General features: G+C 49.6%; 1 protein-coding gene across 3 annotated transcripts in view; it reads left to right on the forward strand.

Moving 5' to 3' along the window:
* The window catches only part of MTCL1 (microtubule crosslinking factor 1), a 120493-nt gene that overhangs the window by 64279 nt on the left and 37795 nt on the right, over positions 1-18419 (forward strand). For 2 of the 3 annotated variants that reach the window (XM_044382846.3, XM_057313238.1), the window contains exons 4-6: positions 6003-6062; positions 10743-12080; positions 13200-13331. In XM_044382846.3, the coding sequence (XP_044238781.3) occupies positions 6003-6062; positions 10743-12080; positions 13200-13331 (1530 nt within the window). Of the gene's footprint in view, positions 1-6002; positions 6063-7250; positions 7326-10742; positions 12081-13199; positions 13332-18419 lie in introns of all 3 variants that reach the window. The other variant, XM_057313237.1, reaches the window with a different exon arrangement.

The raw sequence follows: 18419 nt of genomic DNA on the forward strand, positions 1-18419 counted from the left end.
CATGGCCATAAGGTACCTCGTGAGCGTAGCAACTTGCAGCCGTTCCGGTCATAGTTCTTTGTGCTCTTTGCTAGAGAAAGGAGAAACTCACTGTAGGAGAAGACTCAGCAATTTGGGGCTCAAAGACCTCAAGAAAACAAAAAGAAAAGCAGCCCAAGTTGGCAGATTGGGCTGTCAGAGGCACAGAGGGCAGCTCGAGGGTCTCAGGGCTGTGACTGTGAACGAGGGGGTGAAGTCAGGCTCAGGTTGGAGCCCCATCTGAGCTTGGGGCACCTTGAAACATCACCTAACTTCTGACTGTGTTTTCTCGTCTGTTAATCAGTGATAATAATGTACGCCTCTCAGGGCTTTTGTGAGGATGAGATTAGATCAGATGCATACAGAAAGAGTTTAGTGGGGCACCTGGGGGGCTCAGTCCGTTGAGCATCTGACTCTTGATTTTGGCTCAGGTCATGGTCTCACGGTCGTGGGATCGAGCCCCATGTGGGGCTCCACGCTCAATAGGAGTCTGCTTGAGATTCTCTCTCTCCCTCTCCCTCTGCCCCTCCCCCCATAAAGGAAGGGAGGGAGGGCTGTAAGAATTCTGAAAGTCATCTGCCTACACCCGTAGCCTCTTCCCATCCTCACTCATGATTCACAGCATCCTAATTTTTGTTTCTTTTTATTACCAATCTAAATTTTAAGCCCAAAGTCTGTCTCTGAAACACTTTAGCAATTGAGAGCTTGTTCGTTTTTTCTGAAATTGCCTGGAAGAAACTGGCTGACTTAAAATAGGAAACATTAAGAAAGGACTTGAAAGTCCAAATAATTGCCTAACTTCATATTTTATTTAATCATTTTCGATACTCAGCAAACGCATCAGCCTTAGATGGATTCAATTTGGAATTAGAAACTCAATTTTTTCCCTTTCAATAGGAATTTGGAGTTGATTTGGCAGTTGGCCAGACTAAAAAGAAAGAATAGAATGAATCAGCAGGCAAGTCCCCCATTCTGGGTTCAGTTTATTTGATGGTCAACATTTTCCTCTTTTTCTTATTGTTTCTTGGAAGAGATTCTCCACTGGATCTCTGAATCATCTAGAGAAATGAACTGGCCATGAATCACGTGCACACAAATCATCCTACACCCAGAGTCCCTTGGCCAGTATACCCAAAGCACTCAGCTCTCTGCCTTGGATGAGACTCGCAGCAGGTGAGCCTGGAAAGACACCGTACCCCAGGCTGGGGGCTTGTGACCGCATGGCAGTCAGTGAGGGAGCCAGACGCCGGGGACCTGCAGTACAGTGGGGCCCCTGACAGGTTCCCTCACTCCTCAGGGGGGCTTCCTGGTCTTTTAAAACAAGGGACATATCGATTATACATATATAAGTTATATCTGAAGCTCCAAACTAATAAAAACAATGTCAGCTTACAAAAAGAGATCCAAGAAGCTGGCAAATAATTTCTGATAAAAAACACCACTGCAATCCTACAAAGCAGATCAGTGATGGCCTCTTTTCTCTGACCTCTTTAATAATTTCCTCTTTTATTTTTAATTGTAAAGGAAATAGTATTCACTGTAGGTAATTTGGAGACTATAAAAAGCCACAAAAAAGAAAATGAAAATCACTCATAATTCTGTCATCTGAGAATGAACACTATTTTAAGATTTTATTTATTTATTTGACACAGAGAGAGAGATCGCTAGAGAGAAAGCACAAGCAGGGGGAGCAGCAGGCAGAGGGAGGGGGAGAAGCAGGCTTCCCGCTGAGCAGGAAGCCCGATTCGGGGCTCGATCCCAGGACCCTGGGATCATGACCTGAACCAAAGGCAGACACTTAACAGACTGAGCCACCCAGGCACCCCAAGGATAAACACTAATAACACTCGATATTTGTTTCTCCATCTGCTTTTCTAACATAATGTATGTAAGGCATATGTATATTTATATTTTATTAGATGTAAATCACAAAGTATGTGATGTTTGCAGCCTGTATTTTTTTAGTGTTGTATTTCCTGAATCTTTAAGTATTATTCTTCAAAAGCATAATTTTAACCCCTCCACAGTACTTACTCATTATTATAAAAGGTACTGTGATCAGCATTCTTACCATAAATCTTCCCTCAGTATCTCTGCATGTTTCCTTGGGCCAGCAGAAATTATTTTGTTCTTGTTGTTTCCTTTCTTATTGTCTGACTCTCCACACTCTCATGTAAGCTCCTTAAACATAAAGACTTGTTACTCTGTTGCTCAGACAAGGCCACGTAGTAGATACTGGATTAACACTGGGTGAGGGACGGCCATCTTCGTCATGGGGACTTGGTCAACTCTTCCCAGAGGTGGAATTCCTGGCTCACAATGTATGCATGTGCCTGGCTCGGCTGCTCACCTGTAATGTGGTGGGAGTCCCCACTCTCCCTGATCTGGATGGAAGTGCCCGCCTCCGTGGACACTTGCTAACGCTGGGTGTCATACAGCTTTTGGTCTGTAAACCTCTCAGTGTAAAAAGGGTATTTATTTCAATTGCTGGTAATCATGTGTTTGTTGGCCATTTATTTTTTAATTAAAGTGGTTTTCCTATTGCTTGCAAAATATTACTCTTTTGTCTGCCTTGTGCTAGAAAAATCGTTTTTTCCATTTTGTCATTTGCTTTTTTTTTAATAGTATTTTTTATTATATTAGTCACCATACAGTACATCCCTAGTTTTTGATGTAAAGTTCCATGATTCATTAGTTGTGTATAACACCCAGTGCACCATGCAATATGTGCCCTCCTTACTACCCATCACCAGTCTATCCCATTCCCCCACCCCCTCCCCTCTGAAGCCCTCAGTTTGTTTCTCTGAGTCCATAGTCTCTCTTGCTTCATTCCCCCTTCTGTTTACCCCCCCCCTTTCTTCTTCCCTTTCTTCTCCTACCGATCTTCCTAGTTCTTATGTTCCATAGATGAGAGAAACCATATAATTGTCTTTCTCTGCTTGACTTATTTCACTTAGCATTATCTCCTCCAGTGCCGTCCATGTTGCAGCAAATGTTGAGAAATCGTTCTTTTTGATCACTGAGTAATATTACTGTCATTTGCTTTTTAATACTGTAAATGTTTTTTATACATAAAAATTTAAAATCTTAGCAATCCACTTGATTAGTCTTTTCCTTGGATGTTTTGGCTTGTTTCTATGTTTATAAAGGCTGTGCCCCAAAAACAAACAGAAATTCATCGCTTTTCTTTCTAGTTCCTTTATGATTTCTTACATCTAGATTTTTAACTCATCTGGGTTTTTTTTTTTTTTTTGATACCTGGTATTGGTCTTGCTTTTTTTTTTTTCCTGTGCTAGCCAGTTGTTCCTCCAACATATATCAAATAGCACTTTCTTTCCCCCGCTTTTCAGATGTTACCTGTAATAATTGTTAAAAATCTCATATAGTCTCAAATTTATTTCTGAGCTTTCTGTTTTGTTCCATTTATCTATTTCTGTACCAGCACTAAACCATTATATTGTATTTCTACACCTCATAGTGCAAGCCTACTGTCATTATTCTTCCTCTTCCAAGTGTTCTTGGCTGTTTTTACCAATTTATTTTTCTAGGTCAGAGGTCAGCAAACTTTCTGGAAAGGGCCAGATAGTAAACGTTGCAGGCCCTGCAGGCCATTGTCACGGCCGCTCAGCTCTGCTTCTGTAGTGCAAAGTAGAAGTAAGAAGTCAGTAATCCACAAGGCTGTGCTCCAGGGAAGCTCATTTGTAAAACAGGCTGTGGGGTGATTTGTCCTGAAGGCCTTAGTTTGCCAGCCCCTGTTCGAGATGAATTCTTGAGTCATTTTGTCACATCTTTCCATATTCTTACGTCCCTCACATATACACAAATAGCATTTGTGTATGTGAGTATATGTGTGTGTGTGTGTGTATACACACTCATAAATACTTTTCGTGTATAGCATCAGGCATTCCTTGATGTCTGGCACCAAAATTGTGTGGTTTTTTTCATAGAGGTCCTGCCAATTTCTGGTTAACTTTAATCTTTGTGTTGTTTTTCACTGTAGTTGTCACTGTGCCTGGGATCTGTGTAGGGGATCCCACGGCCCCCTGCCTGTTCCGTGATTCACTAGAAGGATCACAGGACTCCGAGGCAGTTGTCCTCAGGGCTCAGCAAGGGAAAGACACATCAGGCAGGTCAGAGGAGGTCACCCAGGTCCCTCCTCCCCCACTGTAATTCTTCTGTCTCCACTTGTAGCTTTCATCTCACTTCCAGATAGTTTCCTTTCGGGTGTGCAGATGTGCTTTGACTCACTGGGAGAACGTGGCGCAGCGCAGGGTGGCTCGCAGAGGGCAGGCTCGCACTGACCTCGGTCCCAGAATTAAATCCCATAGGCTGAAGCCTTCCTTGGGAGCGGGTTCTCTCCCTGCTTCTTTATTGTAACTCTTCTCTGTAGTTAATCATCAGAAGTGTTCATCTCGTTCAGCTCATTCAAATCAAAGAAACTCCTTCACCGCAGCATGAAGAATCTTGGGAAACCTACAGACTCTGGGCGGTGAATCTCAAGCCCTTCTTAAGACAGGCTTAACACAACCTGTTGGAAGAGGCTGGTTCTCTTTCTAGTTTGACCCTGCTTTTACCAAAAAGGCTGAAGGACACAAAGCTGCTTCTGCAGCAGGGGTTCAGCAATCAGCTGCCACACACCCCACCCTGGCTGACGCGGGAGCACCCACACTCCATGCTGATTCTGTAACCTTCTCGCCCTCTCCCAATTACTGTTTTTTCTCCAGGCCTCTGGCCTCCTAGCAGCTAAGGGGCAGCTGGAATTTTAATTGTTTCATAACCCCAAAATTCCTCCAGTAAATGGCACTCCCTGGCCTTCGGTGAGTGAGGCACTTGAATGTAAACAGAACCGAGTTCATTACCATAGGTCTGACCCTGCTGTAAGTGACCTGTGTGAGCCTCCTCCCCAAGGCTCTTTGGGCGGGGGTAGGGGGCTGGGGGTTGCAGCAATGATTGAGCAGAGAGGCTCTGAGCCCCCTTGAGATGAACTCCCAGAGGGTCCAAGGTTCCAGGTCTGTGCCTGGTGCCTCGTGTAGGGCAAGGCTGTGGAAGGCAGGGAGCAGCCGTCAGGGAGAACCCCTTCCCACTCACAGGCTTGCTGGGCTCTGAATGAGAGCCGGCAAGTCTTTTCACTTTCCAAACCCCCTTCTCCTGGCTTATCTCAGGATTCTGTTGATCTTTTCAGGTTGTACATCCCTTTGTGTCCCCCTAGGATGCTTCTCAATCTTCTGGCCAGTTCTCTCAGTCTTCATACTTTACTTCAGCAGGGACCGCCTTGACTCCCTGCTATTCCATTTCAGACAGCCCTGGCCCTTTTATTTATATTCCTGTTTGTATCTCAGACACATTTCTTGCTGATAGCAGGCAGAGGCACACTGCACCTTACGTAAAACTAGGCAGGGACCCAGCCCACTGAAGGACACGGCCAAGGCCACGTCGCATGAATAACTTAGGGACTTTCAAGACCTTGAAGATGTAGGTATAGTCCTGAATTGAAGAGGGCTGTGTTGCAACCTAGATTAGGTTTTCTCCATAAACACAGGCCACCTTTCTCTCCCTTCCTTCCCACTGTGTTATCTGGCCATTTACCCGTAGGCGCTCAGGAAACACCAATTAAGTTTGGTATTTGCCCCAACAAAACATAATTAGGAAGGTAAGGCAGCTCCAGAAAAATTACCTGTTTCCAAAACTGCCTACCTTTCTCCTGTCTTCCCCCCACTATTACAAATTATCCAAATCACCCTCCCTTCTCATTAAACTGAACAATTGAGGATTACTCCAAATACAATGATGAGGGTCCAGAGACCTTGTGATGCTTATTCAACAGCATTTAAACATTGACTCTAAGTGGTTCCTTCATTCCAGTGGAAAAAAGAAGAGCCTCCATCTGTTGTGTGTGTCCCCTACCAGCGGGGTACGGTGTGAGCCTGGTGCCGGCTCCTGCATGTGACCCCTCCGTAACCAAATGTCCCTTGGATCTGTTTCAGAGTTCCCTGAAAAGAAGAGGCAGCCGGGAAACGTACAAAGAAAAGAAAACCTTTAACCAGGTAAGCAGAGGGATCCTTCTCATGTTACAGTTCCTCGAGGGGAATCACCTCGCTCTGAATTTTCTCAAAAGCATTAGCATTGCCTTTAAAATAGTCAAAGAAACACTACCTGCCCAAAAAATGGGGACTCATTCAAACCTCCAGTGGGGTGAAAATGTTTGCTCTAAACCACCAGCTCTTCTGTTTTGTTTCTCGCACTGACAAGCTGGTGGCTTCTTCGAGAAAGACAAGAATAAACAGACTCTGCAAAACAGAATTTGGTGTAATTGAGGGCTCTCTGGCAATACTTCCTCCTGGTGAAACGTATTCTGCCTGCAAAGTCATTCACACAGTGAAATAGTACAGTTCCCGTGGTGTTGGGTGCTTCATAAGGCGTCGTTCTCAGTGTTGGGTTGTTTTCGTGGTCTTTTTTTTAATGTGCAAACTGAACAGTATCCTAAACTGTCCTAACTGAACGAGAAGCGTTCCGCCGGGAGATGGTATAAGCACCGCCCTTTCCGAGCACACAGGTTGTGTTCTGCGGTACTGCTTGAGCTCTTCTGAACACTTGCTTTACTGGATGCCTTTCTTCTTCTTCTTTTTTTTTTTTTTTGAAAAAATAAATGCTGCTGGTATTAGGTATTGGAGCGAACAAAGGCAGGAGTGGGGTATCAGCTCCCCGAGCTCTCAGAGCAAGTAGTAATTAGAGAGGCGCAAGAAGTCCGGGTAACTGAGCGCTCCGCCAGCCTGCCCCGTGAACTCCACCCTCGATCTGCTTTTTTGTGCCATTAGTCAACCGCGCTGATGCCCAGAATATCCTTCAAGGAGGACTGGGCCATGGGAACAGCAGGAATGCCCAAGATTAACCTTTCTCCTCTGCCCTCGCTCCACCCCTCGTCTCACTTTGGTATCCACTAATGACGGGGACATTAAAATCTGCAGTCCCTGTGCTGGGGGCTTGGACCCTCCTGGGCTTCGAGTATGTCTCAGCTTCCTGGCTCTTGAGCAGGGCAGATCTCCCTTGGAAGGGGAACCACTTCCCCGTTACGGAATGAGCGGCACGGCGCTGCATTCACCCCGGGGTAGCTCGGGCTGAGATCAGCCGCCACTGCCTCTCGGGAGTGTCTGAGAACTACTCCGGGCACCGGGAATGTGTTCCGTTCCCCTCCGCCTGCGGTATCATTGAGAAAGGAGTATTCTGTCCAGCAGAGCGGTGGAACCGAGCGCCTTGGAAACTGCAGGTCTACAGCCAAAACTCAAAGGAAACCGGCACCCTGGCGCAAGGTAGGAACGCGAGTAGTCAGCGCTTGGGGTGCTGGCTAGACGTCAGACTTGCAAGCCAAAGAATATATACCCAGAGCGATATATTTTTGCTGCTTGACAAGGCCTTTCCGGCTGGTGGTGGTGGTGGTGGTGGTGGTGGTCCCATGTGTGTCCTCCCCTCTGTATTGTGCTTGCCTTCTCTGCCTGCGACAGGACCCATGTGGTGTGGAAAGTCTGACTGGACCTTCTGCTTTCATCCTGCATTCCCGGACCTATCTGATGATCTCTTGAAACCAGAGCTTGATAGCCTTCAGCTTAGGACTCAGCCTAGACCCCCTCCCCTGGAATTTTGGCAGGGTTTTAGAAAGTGTGTGGTTACAAGATAAGATGGGGATCCAGCCTCCTGCTGCTCTGGCTAAGGCTGCGACTCCCCATCTTATGAGAAGGAGTGGCTCCCTGCCCCAAGAACAGGCTGAGCCTGGCTCCCTGGGCCTCCTGTCTCCCGCCCCCAGGCCCCAGCAGGCGCAGCGCCCAGCTCCAGCTGCCTGGACCACAGTGAGCAAGTCTGACCCTTTCGCTAAATGCACACACTCCCTTGGCTCCAGAGATTGTCTTTCTTGGAAAACTGCTTTAGCATTGGTGGCAGGTCTGGTGTCGTGCATGGGTGTTGAGTAGAAATGACAGCATGCTTGAATCGTGTTCGAATTCCTGGTGTATGTGTAGTTTCTGTTTTTAAGGAACAAGAAGACTCTTTGGATACTTTCTCAATCCTCAGGTAATCTATGAATTGGACCCTCCTTAGGATGTGTCATAGAATCTTGCTTCTTTAATGGACTGGGGTCTACGTTCAAGAGACCGAGGAGAACAGTTCTGGTTTTAGTCAGACATGTGGGGAGTGGTGGACAGGGGAGAGGGGATGTGAGGTTTAAGGTTTCTAGAAATCAAGGTGATGTGAGGCCTCTTTGGGATTGTCTACCCTAAGCACTTAGAGCTGAGCGTTTTAGAACCATTGGGGAAGGTTGGGGTTCCAAGGGCCTCTCAGAGATCCTACCCCTTTCCTCAGTTTCTTAGTTCAACTTTTGCGGGAAGACCCTCAGGGAAGATCACCTGAGACTCCCAGATCTTCGTCTGAGACCAAAACCTCCTGAGTTATGCAGATAATGCTGGCCCTTGTCCCCCCCCCCCCCCCCCCCCGCCGTGTCCAGCCTGGCCTCCACCTACCAGGAGCTCAGGAGCGAAAGGTTTCCATGGAAGTGGGGGTGGGGCATTGGTCATAGCAGGTGGTCCTGCCCATTCCTGGGTCCGCCCAGGCTCCAGGTGGACAGAGGGTGGCATTCCCTTGGGGCTGGCGACATTCTCTTCCACGAAATCAGCTGCTATCCTCGGGTTCAAAGGTGGATTTCTGGGCTTCAAGATGGAGACAGGATCATTTAAGTGATTTTGGACAAAGGATACATGCTGGCTATCAGGTGGAATGTTGGGGCTGAGGGCACCTCGCTGTCTCCCATCCTAGGCTTTTTACTCCCAAACTAATCCATTCACAGTGTCGACAGTCTGTCTCCATTGGTATGTATGTTTGCTTATTTAAACTCCGTCCCTTCATGTGAACTGCAGAGCCCTCGCTCTGTGTATTTGGATGCGTACGCTTCTTGCAGATCTATGTTTATCAAATAACTGAAAGGATGCTTTTGAGCTGTTTTTGAAAGTTTTAAGAAACTGGGGTCATTTAAAAGTAACGTGCCAGTTTCTGGTGCATAGTGGATTCTCAGTGTTCACTGAAAGAATGAACGAGTCCACAAACAAGCATGTTTTCCCATAGTCTTAGGATTATATACAATATGTCTTTTAGCCTCACGGCACTGACTCATAGTCGGCCTTAGATTCTTCCTTGAGTCTTCCCTGTCACATCATTTTTTTTTCCTTCCATGGGTTTGGGGTGCAGGAGGAGGGATCGAGGCAGGGTAGAAGGAGGACAGTTGGGAGGCACCCAGGTGGGTATTTCTGTATCTTGCTCCCCAATGCTGAGTGTACGGCAAGAACATGGCAGAGAATGAGCCCTGTTCTCTGAGCGTGAATGCTGCCTCTTACTCCGCTAGACCATTTGAGCACAAACAATGATCTGAAAGTTCATTCTCCCCCAAAGGGTTGACTTGTTCCAGAGACTGGTTTGATGCCCTCCCTCCCCTGGGGCTGGTGGGGTACAGCTACCATGAACCATGTTGTTGAGTCTCTCTGGGTGATGGGGAAGCCTTTGCCTAAGTCTTTGTCCCCACAACAGCCTTTTGAAACGCGTGATAGCCAATCAGAGAGAATGATTCCTGAAATCGGTCATTTTTCCCATTCAGTGAATGGGACTAACAGAACGTTTGTGCAGGCCCACGTCGGGGTTCATGCAGTTCCCATGCATTGAGATCTGCCCTGGGAACGCACAGTCAACTTTCCAAATCATCCAAAACACACCTCCAGGACCTCAGCCACGCAGTGTGGGCTTTTAGTAGCTAAGAGTCGGCTTCGGTGACCCTCCAGAGTCCTCCAGTGAGAACCATCTCTGGTTTTGAAACACTTCACTCCGGCCTTGGGTTTTTGAGTTTCATTTCCTGCTGCGTTACAGCAAGTAAAAGGAGTGCAGAAGCAAAGGCTCTGTTACCCTTGCCTGGTGAAAGGTTCTGAGTAACCCAGGTGTTAGGTCTGTGATAACAATTCATCCTAACTGCAAGAGCATGGTAATTACTCCGCACCTTGGCTTCCAAAGCCCCCTGCTGCGTGTCATCCCATGTCCTTGTCCTCATGTCATCCTTGTGATACGCTGGGGGCGGGGAGACCAGGGGAGGAGTAGAGGCGAACTGCTGTGTCTCAGGATTTCAGCAGATCAGTGCAATGCCAGACTCTGACTGGGGCCTCCCCATCCTGGTAATACCTGTGGGCTGCTGGCCGCTTTAGATGAGGGAGGTCCACACTGGAGGCAGTGAGTCGCAACAGGTAGCACTAGCTTCCGAAGTCTGTCTGCTATACCAGGCTGCGTGAGGGGTTCTGGCACCTCTCACTGGTGCTGGTGATTAGTCAGATTGGACCCTCAAAGTAATGCGGGGCCGCCGCGTTGCTAACAGGCACTGGGTCTCATTTCATTCCATGTCCTTTGTGCTCATCACCTGTAGGATGGATTCCACGTGCATGTTTTTCCCAAATGAATTGTTTGGTTTCTTTGGTTTCTGTGACAAAGCCACAGACCATAGGCCTTTGCAGTGTCTGCTCCGTGAAGGCCTGCGCTCACCTCGGCATTGTCTTGGCTCTTTCTACCTGTAACTCAACACACTGACAGAAAGATCATTGTTTTGTGTTTGTGTGTGTGCTGGGGGCGAGGTGCAAGGGAAATCATCAAAAACACGAACATGTGGTATTTTCAAATAACCCTTCTCCCGGGCTGTTCTCTCCTGGCAGGATGACAGTGCCGATTTGAAGTGCCAGCTTCAGTTTGCCAAAGAGGAAGGCTCCCTGATGCGTAAAAAGATGGCCAAGCTGGGGAGGGAGAAGGATGAGCTGGAACAGGAGCTCCAGAAGTACAAGGCCCTCTATGGAGACGTGGACAGCCCTCTCCCCACCGGGGAAGCAGGTGGGCCGCCCAGCACCAGGGAGGCCGAGCTGAAGCTGCGGCTGAAGTTGGTGGAAGAAGAGGCCAACATCTTGGGCCGGAAGATCGTGGAGCTGGAGGTGGAGAACCGAGGCCTCAAAGCGGAGATGGAGGACCTGCGGGTCCAATATGAGCGAGAGGCGACAGGCCGGGACCACATGGCAAGCATTCCTACCTCACCCTTCGGCGACTCCCTGGAGTCCTCGACTGAGCTGCGGCGGCACCTGCAGTTCGTGGAGGAGGAGGCGGAGCTGCTCCGGAGGTCCATATCTGAGATCGAAGACCACAACCGGCAGCTGACCCATGAGCTGAGCAAGTTCAAGTTCGAGCCCCGGCCGGAGCCGGGGTGGCTGGCGGAAGGTGCGGGCAAGGGCGTGGGCAGCGGGGCCCCTCTGCAGGAGGAGCTCAAGTCCGCACGGCTGCAGATCAGCGAGCTGAGCGGGAAGGTGCTGAAGCTACAGTACGAGAACCGGGTGCTGCTGTCCAACGTGCAGCGCTATGACCTGGCCGCCCACCTGGGCCTGCGCGCCCCAAGCCCCCGGGACAGCGACGCGGACAGCGACCAGGGCAAGAAGGAGAGCGACGGGGAGGAAGGCCGCCAGCCCCAGCCCAAGCGGGAGGGCCCGATTGGTGGCGAGAGCGACTCAGAGGATATGTTCGAGAAGACGTCGGGCTTTGGCAGCGGAAAGCCTTCGGAAGCGAGCGAGCTGTGTCCGGCCGAGCTCTTGCGGGCCAGGGAGGACACTGAGTGCTTGGCAAACATAAAGCACGAGGCTGAGCGGCTCGAGCGGACCGTGGAGCGCCTCATCACGGACACCGCCGGCTTCGGTGACGATGTGGGGTTACAGGGCAGTGGCGAGGCCTCGCCGGGGCCTGACGTCCAGGGGGCAGGGGAGACGGGTGAGGGGGACAAGAAGGAGCCCCCGCTGCTGGGGACCATCAACTCGAGGATGAAGGCTTTTAGGAAGGAGCTGCAGGCCTTCCTGGAGCAGGTGAACCGAATCGGGGACGGCCTGAGGGAGCGCCTGGAAGGCCTGTCCCCCTTGCCCCACCTCACGGAGTCGTCCAGCTTTCTCTCCACTGTGACCTCCGTGTCCCGGGACTCCCCCGTCGGGAACCTGGGGAAGGAGCTGGTCCCGGACCTGCAGGTAAGGGGGCTCCTGGCTCTGCCTCCCTGCTCCGTTTTGCTCTTCCTCCTTCTCGCTGGCATTGCTGCACTTGAACTCATTCTGCTCACGGCTGCTTGGTTATGATTTCAAACCTGCATTGTACTAAAGCCTCAAGTGTCAACCAAATCCTTTCTATTGGTTGGGTTTCTTTTTTTTTTTTTTTTTTTTTTAAGTTTTCTTTTATTTCCTTGTTTCTTTTTCCTTTTTCCTCTCTTTTATTTTTTTAACTGCGCCGCTGCTCTTGGCTTAGAGGCCCTCCCTCATGACACAAGGCTCACCCCAATGGAAGCGATAGGGATCGACGCAGTCCGTCCTTTCTCCTTTTTTTTTTTTTTTTTTCTTGGTATCTCAAACGACCAGCTGTTTTGATGAAGAAGCAGAGGAGTTTAAAACAAAGTACAAACTCATTTCACAGTCAGGATACTTAGCAGACTCGCTCAGGAGCGTGTGTATCCCTACCTGGGTCGATGGCCAGAGGGACGCAGTGCAGGTCCGAAAGGCCCTAGGCGGCCAGGCCCACCCGCTCCCACTGGAAGATGAGCCAGAGTGGGGAGAGGAGCCGGCCCGGGAGAAGGATGGCGCTGACGGAGAAAGTCGCTGCCCTCCCCGAGCCGAGGGTGAGGGCGGAGTGGAGTGGCCTTCCAAGGACTGCTTTCCTATGCATCGCCCTTGGGTGCATGACCCAGCTGCCGCCTGGATTATGGCTTTTGCTGCTCGACCACAAGCGAGGAAGGAGGAGCCTTGTTTCCGTATCCTTCATGGGTAGTGTGCTGGTGGTTGAGTCTTTGATCCACGCATCCCCATTGCATGCGCCTCATAACCCGTGTTCTGCCTTCTTTCCCCCTCTGTCTCTCTGGTTTGCTCTTCAGATCTTTCAGCCATCATCTTGCTCATCCTCATTTGGTTCTGTTCTCGTCCCTCTCGTACGGCACTGTGTCTGTTCATGCTTCTCCTCGTCCGGTGGCGGTTTCAGTCGTCTACCTTACCCATTTTTGTTTTCTTTAGCACCCCCTCTCCCTGCCCCTACCCCCTTCTCCTTTGTCGTTTATTCAAAATTAAAAACAAAACAAATCCGAATCCCTCCCATGCACCTAACAGTCCAAACTGAGAGGTCAGCCGGAGTGGCAGCCGGGGCAGGAGCGCGGGGATGAGCCGGGGCAGCTGCACCGCCGAGCCGACGGGGACGCCGGGAGCTGCCGGCCGGGAGGCCAGAGCTGCTTCAGCCTAGAGGTCAGCGACTGCCTGGCCCCACTGGCCAGCAACCCCTGCCCTCCCACCCCTCCTCTGGCTGTGTGGCTGGCTGTGTGATGTTTCCTACCTGGGTCCAGGGCCCTTAAAGGACATGGTGGGCAGATGTGGAACCGGGCGGGACTCCCCCGAAATCAAAATCCATTGCATGCAACTGGAATGGGAGGGTCCGCACAGGGTGAAGGCGGGCAGACCGCCAGCTGCCCTTGTCGGATAAGCATCGTCCTGCCCGTGGACACCTAGAAATGTAGCAAGGCATAGGGGACTGATCTGTGAGTGTTACATAGCTTTGTGTCAAACAGGAAAGAAAACAGGCATGAAAACCAAGGACTGTCTTTGCTGGTCTGGAGGAAACTGTCCTTCCCTGTGTCTCATGTGGCCTGTCGTGTAGTTTCCGGTGACACTGCTCCAGCCAGTGGGCAGAATCAGGGAGTGCACTCCCAACCTGGGGGCTCGGCAGCATTCTCTGTTGCCATAGCAACCTCTTGTCAACCAAGCTCCCAGACCCCATAGAGGCTACCAGAGATACTCCCTCATATGAAACAGTTGTCAGCAGTCCTGTCAGTGAGAGCTCTTCCTGGCAAGTAATTCCGCCCACAACAGAGAGACAGGTGTCCCCGAGGAATGAATCCCTGGCTCTGATACTGCTGGTCTTGGCGGGTTATTACAGGGGTAGAGCACCATGTTCCACATTAGAAAAGGTCTACCTGAAAATTTTTTTTTTTTTTTAAGATTTTATTTATTTATTTGACAGAGAGAGAGACAGCGAGAGAGGAAACACAAGCAGGGGGAGTGGGAGAGGAAGAAGCAGGCTCCCAGCAGAGCAGGGAGCCCGATGTGGGACTCGATCCCAGAACCCTGGGATCACGCCCTGAGCCGAAGGCAGACGCTTAACGACCGAGCCACCCAGGTGCCCCTAGCTGAAAATTCTTAATTCATCAGTCCCAGGAGGTATGTTACTGCCTGGCTCCAAGAGATCCTGGTGGCTCCCAGATGGCAGGGGTGACAAAGACAGGGGACTCACTCCTGTAAGCACACTGAGCTCACTCAGCAAAAAAGTCAGGCATTTGACTAGGAAATGACGATCACAGAGACGCTTGGGGTAGAGCCGTGCCTGCACCTGTCAGCTCAGCTTGCGGTCAGTGCCTTAAGGAGCTGTGGGTCCCGGTCCCAGGTGGGCGCGGGACTGCTGGCTCACCCCGACCCGAGTTCCCGGATCTCCAGTCTGGACTCTTCCCTTGTCCTGTAGGAGAGTACGTCACATCTCTACCCTCATTGATTTGGGCACACAGTGACATGAAAACTGCCCTCAGAAAGCTTACATAAAAACAAATGGGCATTTAGGGATTGGTGTGTCTTCTAACTCGATGAAACTTCTACGGGGAGCCCCTGCGATCAGCCTGTGCCCCACACAGGGGTGTCATCTGGGAACACTGGTTGCTTGGGCAGTAGCAAACTCACAGTTATACAGCTTTCAAAACAACTGAATGATTCGTCTACAGGATGACACCCAGGAAGACACATTTCCTAGTCTTCAGGGAACACCGCACCACTAGCTCCTCCTAGCAGGGACGCCACGCTGTGCTAGAATCCACTCTGGCAGGGGCATCCGGGGCCCTGGGCTCCAGCCCAGCTCTGTCCTTTACCAGCTCTGGTTCTCAAGCACGTCTCAGCCTCCGTTTTTGCATCTGTGAAACGGGAAGAAAAATACTGCCCTACCTGTCTCATGTGATTATATGTGGATGGTTCCCAGAGCCGAGAAGCTGTTGGCTGAGAGAGTACCATGAACAGTGCTAAATGCTGTGTGAATGTGAAGTCTGACTAATAATAAAGAGGGAAGGGTGTCCACCACTGAAGACTGCCAGATGGGAAGGGCTGTCACGGCTCCCCTAGCTGTGGGACCAATTTCCTCTGCCCACTGAAGCCCTTTCTCATTTTCCCTGGTGGTTTCCTGACGTGCACGAGCGCAGCCTCTGGCTGAACGTGGCAGCCCCATTCTCTGGGACAGCAGTTTGAGGCTAACTGCCGCTTCCTTCCCATACGTTCATCTCTCAAGGCATGTCGCACGTCCCCTTGTTTAGCTAAATGCTGATAAGAGGTGGTTTAACACGGGGGCGTTGGTAAGGTTCCCCGTTGCCTGCCACATGTGGCATCGAGTAGCTTCGGAAACCAGCAGCTTTGGAGAGAGAAGCCTAGTTTGTTGACTCGAACTGGGGTGTTGTGGGAATATAAACGTCCGTGAGAGGTACATTGGCAGAGCGAGCAGGGGCCACGTAGCGACTTGGGGTCACGGCACAGTATAGCTCAGAAGGGAGTGTCAGATCATCAGGCGAAGTCCGCCCTTCCGTGAATGAGAAAATGGAGGTCTGAGAGTGAGCCCACTTCTAGTAAGCCCCCGGGGGTTGGTGGGTGAGCGGGGTCTAGAACGGTCTCCTCAGGCCTGCTTCAGCCCTCTCCCCGCCCTGCTGTGACGAGCGCCGCTCAGAAGAGCCCCGTCCACTCGAGGTCACTCAGGTGACTGACGACGCACCAGCTCTCTTGCCATGCTGTGTTGCTTCCTTTAAACATCTTCAGTTTCCTTTAATTTTACAAAGTTTGATGAGAAAGTTAAAAAGCTCATGGTGAAAGGCAAGCCCCAGACAGCATCATTTCCTGTAAGGGGGAAATAGTACTCATCGGGACTGAAACAGCCTTTGTTCTGACATCTTTATCCACTAAGGCATTTCACACGGAAGACTCAATTACACATGCAAACACATTGCATTTTAAAGTATTGTTTTAAAAGATCAAATGTACTCTAGGACCACTTGGCTAGCTCTGTGGTTTTTCCTTTCATGAGAGGAGCCCAACACAGATCCCTTGGAGAGTCGAGGTCTTAGAGGAGCTACTTGGTCCCGGGGGTGGATGTCCCCTGCTGAGTTTGGTCTTCCAGTATTACATGGGATTAAAGAATCGGACAATGGACAATGCTAGAGGCAGAACTCTTAAAAGCCTTTTAATGAAAACATCCCCAGATCCATTGCCCACGACTTTCCAATAAGGCTATCATGGAAACGGTACCCAGAGCTCCCATCAGTGAGCAGGGCAGCCCGATTTAGGAGCTGCTCCCGGTGCAGCCTCATGCACGCAGCCCGACACCAGAGTGCCACCATAACTGCAGAAAGATTAACTTGGACACTTTCATCTAGAATGAGTCCAAGACTGAAGCCCATGCACCTCGAGCAGTGTTCTTCCTTCCTCTTCGATTGCCCTTGAGATTACTAATTGTGCAAGCTGATGACCGCTATACAAGTGTGATTTTCCTTTAGCTCTGCCCTTTGTTCCTTGGGGTGGGGAACTGATAGGACACCTAGTATCAACAGCTTAAAAGAGGAAAAAACTTTCTGTATTTAAGCTGAAGTTTTAACAAAGGGTCAATGTCTCAAGTTCCATTTGTGAAATGCCTTCTCTGAAATCAATGTAGATTTTCATATTTGGGGTAAGAGGAGAGATGTATCCTTATTTTGGAAGATTTGGATGTTTGGGCCAGGTTAACCCACTACCTGCAGTACTAGAACCAGTAGCAGCAAGAACACCAAGAAGGAGGAAAGGAAAAACCACCTTCGAACACAGTAGCATTTCAGGAGGTGCCAGATCTGTGCCGCAGAAGACTGCCGCTTAGTACGCACGCTGATCTTAGGAAGGGAAGGCAATATCCACACCAGCGCTCTTGAAACAGTTACAGGCAGAACAGGCTGACATCAGAACGCACTAATCCCCACTAACCCATTAATGCAAACACACCAAAATTAGCTCAGAAAAAAAAAAAAAGACTTCAGAAGGACAGATATCTCTGGTGCCTGTTCATCTTGGTAGATGTTAGCTAGATTCTCCTACCGTGCACCAGATTTCTTCCCTGCCTTTGCTCCCCGTGGCTCCTGACACATCTGCTGAGAGATTCCGACTTGTTAAGAGAGAGCAGTGTATGGAATATGCAGCTGGGAATGTGCGGGGCACCTTAAAAATAGTTCTGAATGAGAAGTGGCCAAGCATGGGCACCGGTCACATTTCAGATATAAATGAAACCAAACCCGTGCCCAGAAGATTGAATTTCTAGATCAGAAATCTCAAAGAGCTCTCTTCCCTAGCTCCTCCTTTGATCCCTTCATCGACGAGACACATGAAGCATTTGGGACCCCTCATGCCCCAACTGTGAAATATCAGCCACGAAAAAATGATGTGGGGTTTTATGCCAAGTATGTGTACACATGTGTTGACCTCCTATACAGCTTTTGGAAGAAGCAGTAACAAAAACTGGCCACAGCATGATGGAACTTGCCGGAAAATGAAGTCCTGGGGATAGAGGTAGAAGAGAGTCCTAATATTTGGGGAGCACTGTTAATAGTGACTATTAACATGGAATGAAAAGCATTCCTGTTTTTCTTCGAGATAATGCAGGTAACTTCTGAAGTGTGGAAAGTAATCTACAAGCCACTTTCTCTGAAGAGGTCCAGGAAATTTGCATTGTAACTTGGTGTGGGACTCAACCACATGGGGAAAGCATGGGCGGTGGCGTTCAGAACGCTGCCATGGAAGGTGGTTGTGACGGCGAGCTTGATACGTCTCCACGGGCTTGGGATTAAGTAAGGATGGTATTTGTTTCAATAGACTGCCTTCGTAGAGAGGTCAAGACGAGTTTGTTCGATGTACAATCAGCATCTTAGGTAAGTGGGCAAGGGATGGCTCTTAGAATCAACCTTTGGGGATTTGGTGATGAAGGGAAGCGTTTATTTTCTAGAGGAGATCTCTGTGTCATGTGGACACTTGCTCCAAATGTATGTGGTTGGATGCAGTTGTGTGGCAGTGGAATAATTCTGGACTGAAACTTTGACCGTAGCGTGTTTGTATTTTGTTTTTTGTAACACTGGAATGAAGGCATCCCAGCCAGGATCACTTACTTGTCTGAGGGGTTTTAAGATTCCATTAGCAAAAACGGACAGTAAAGTAAAGCCTCCAGCCGATGAGGAGAATCTAACAGTTTCTGTTGTTGACCCGTCTCCACGGATGACAGGGAGCCACCGTAGGTAAACC

Source organism: Ursus arctos, unplaced genomic scaffold (assembly GCF_023065955.2).
Source record: "Ursus arctos isolate Adak ecotype North America unplaced genomic scaffold, UrsArc2.0 scaffold_17, whole genome shotgun sequence".
NCBI lineage: Eukaryota > Metazoa > Chordata > Mammalia > Carnivora > Ursidae > Ursus > Ursus arctos.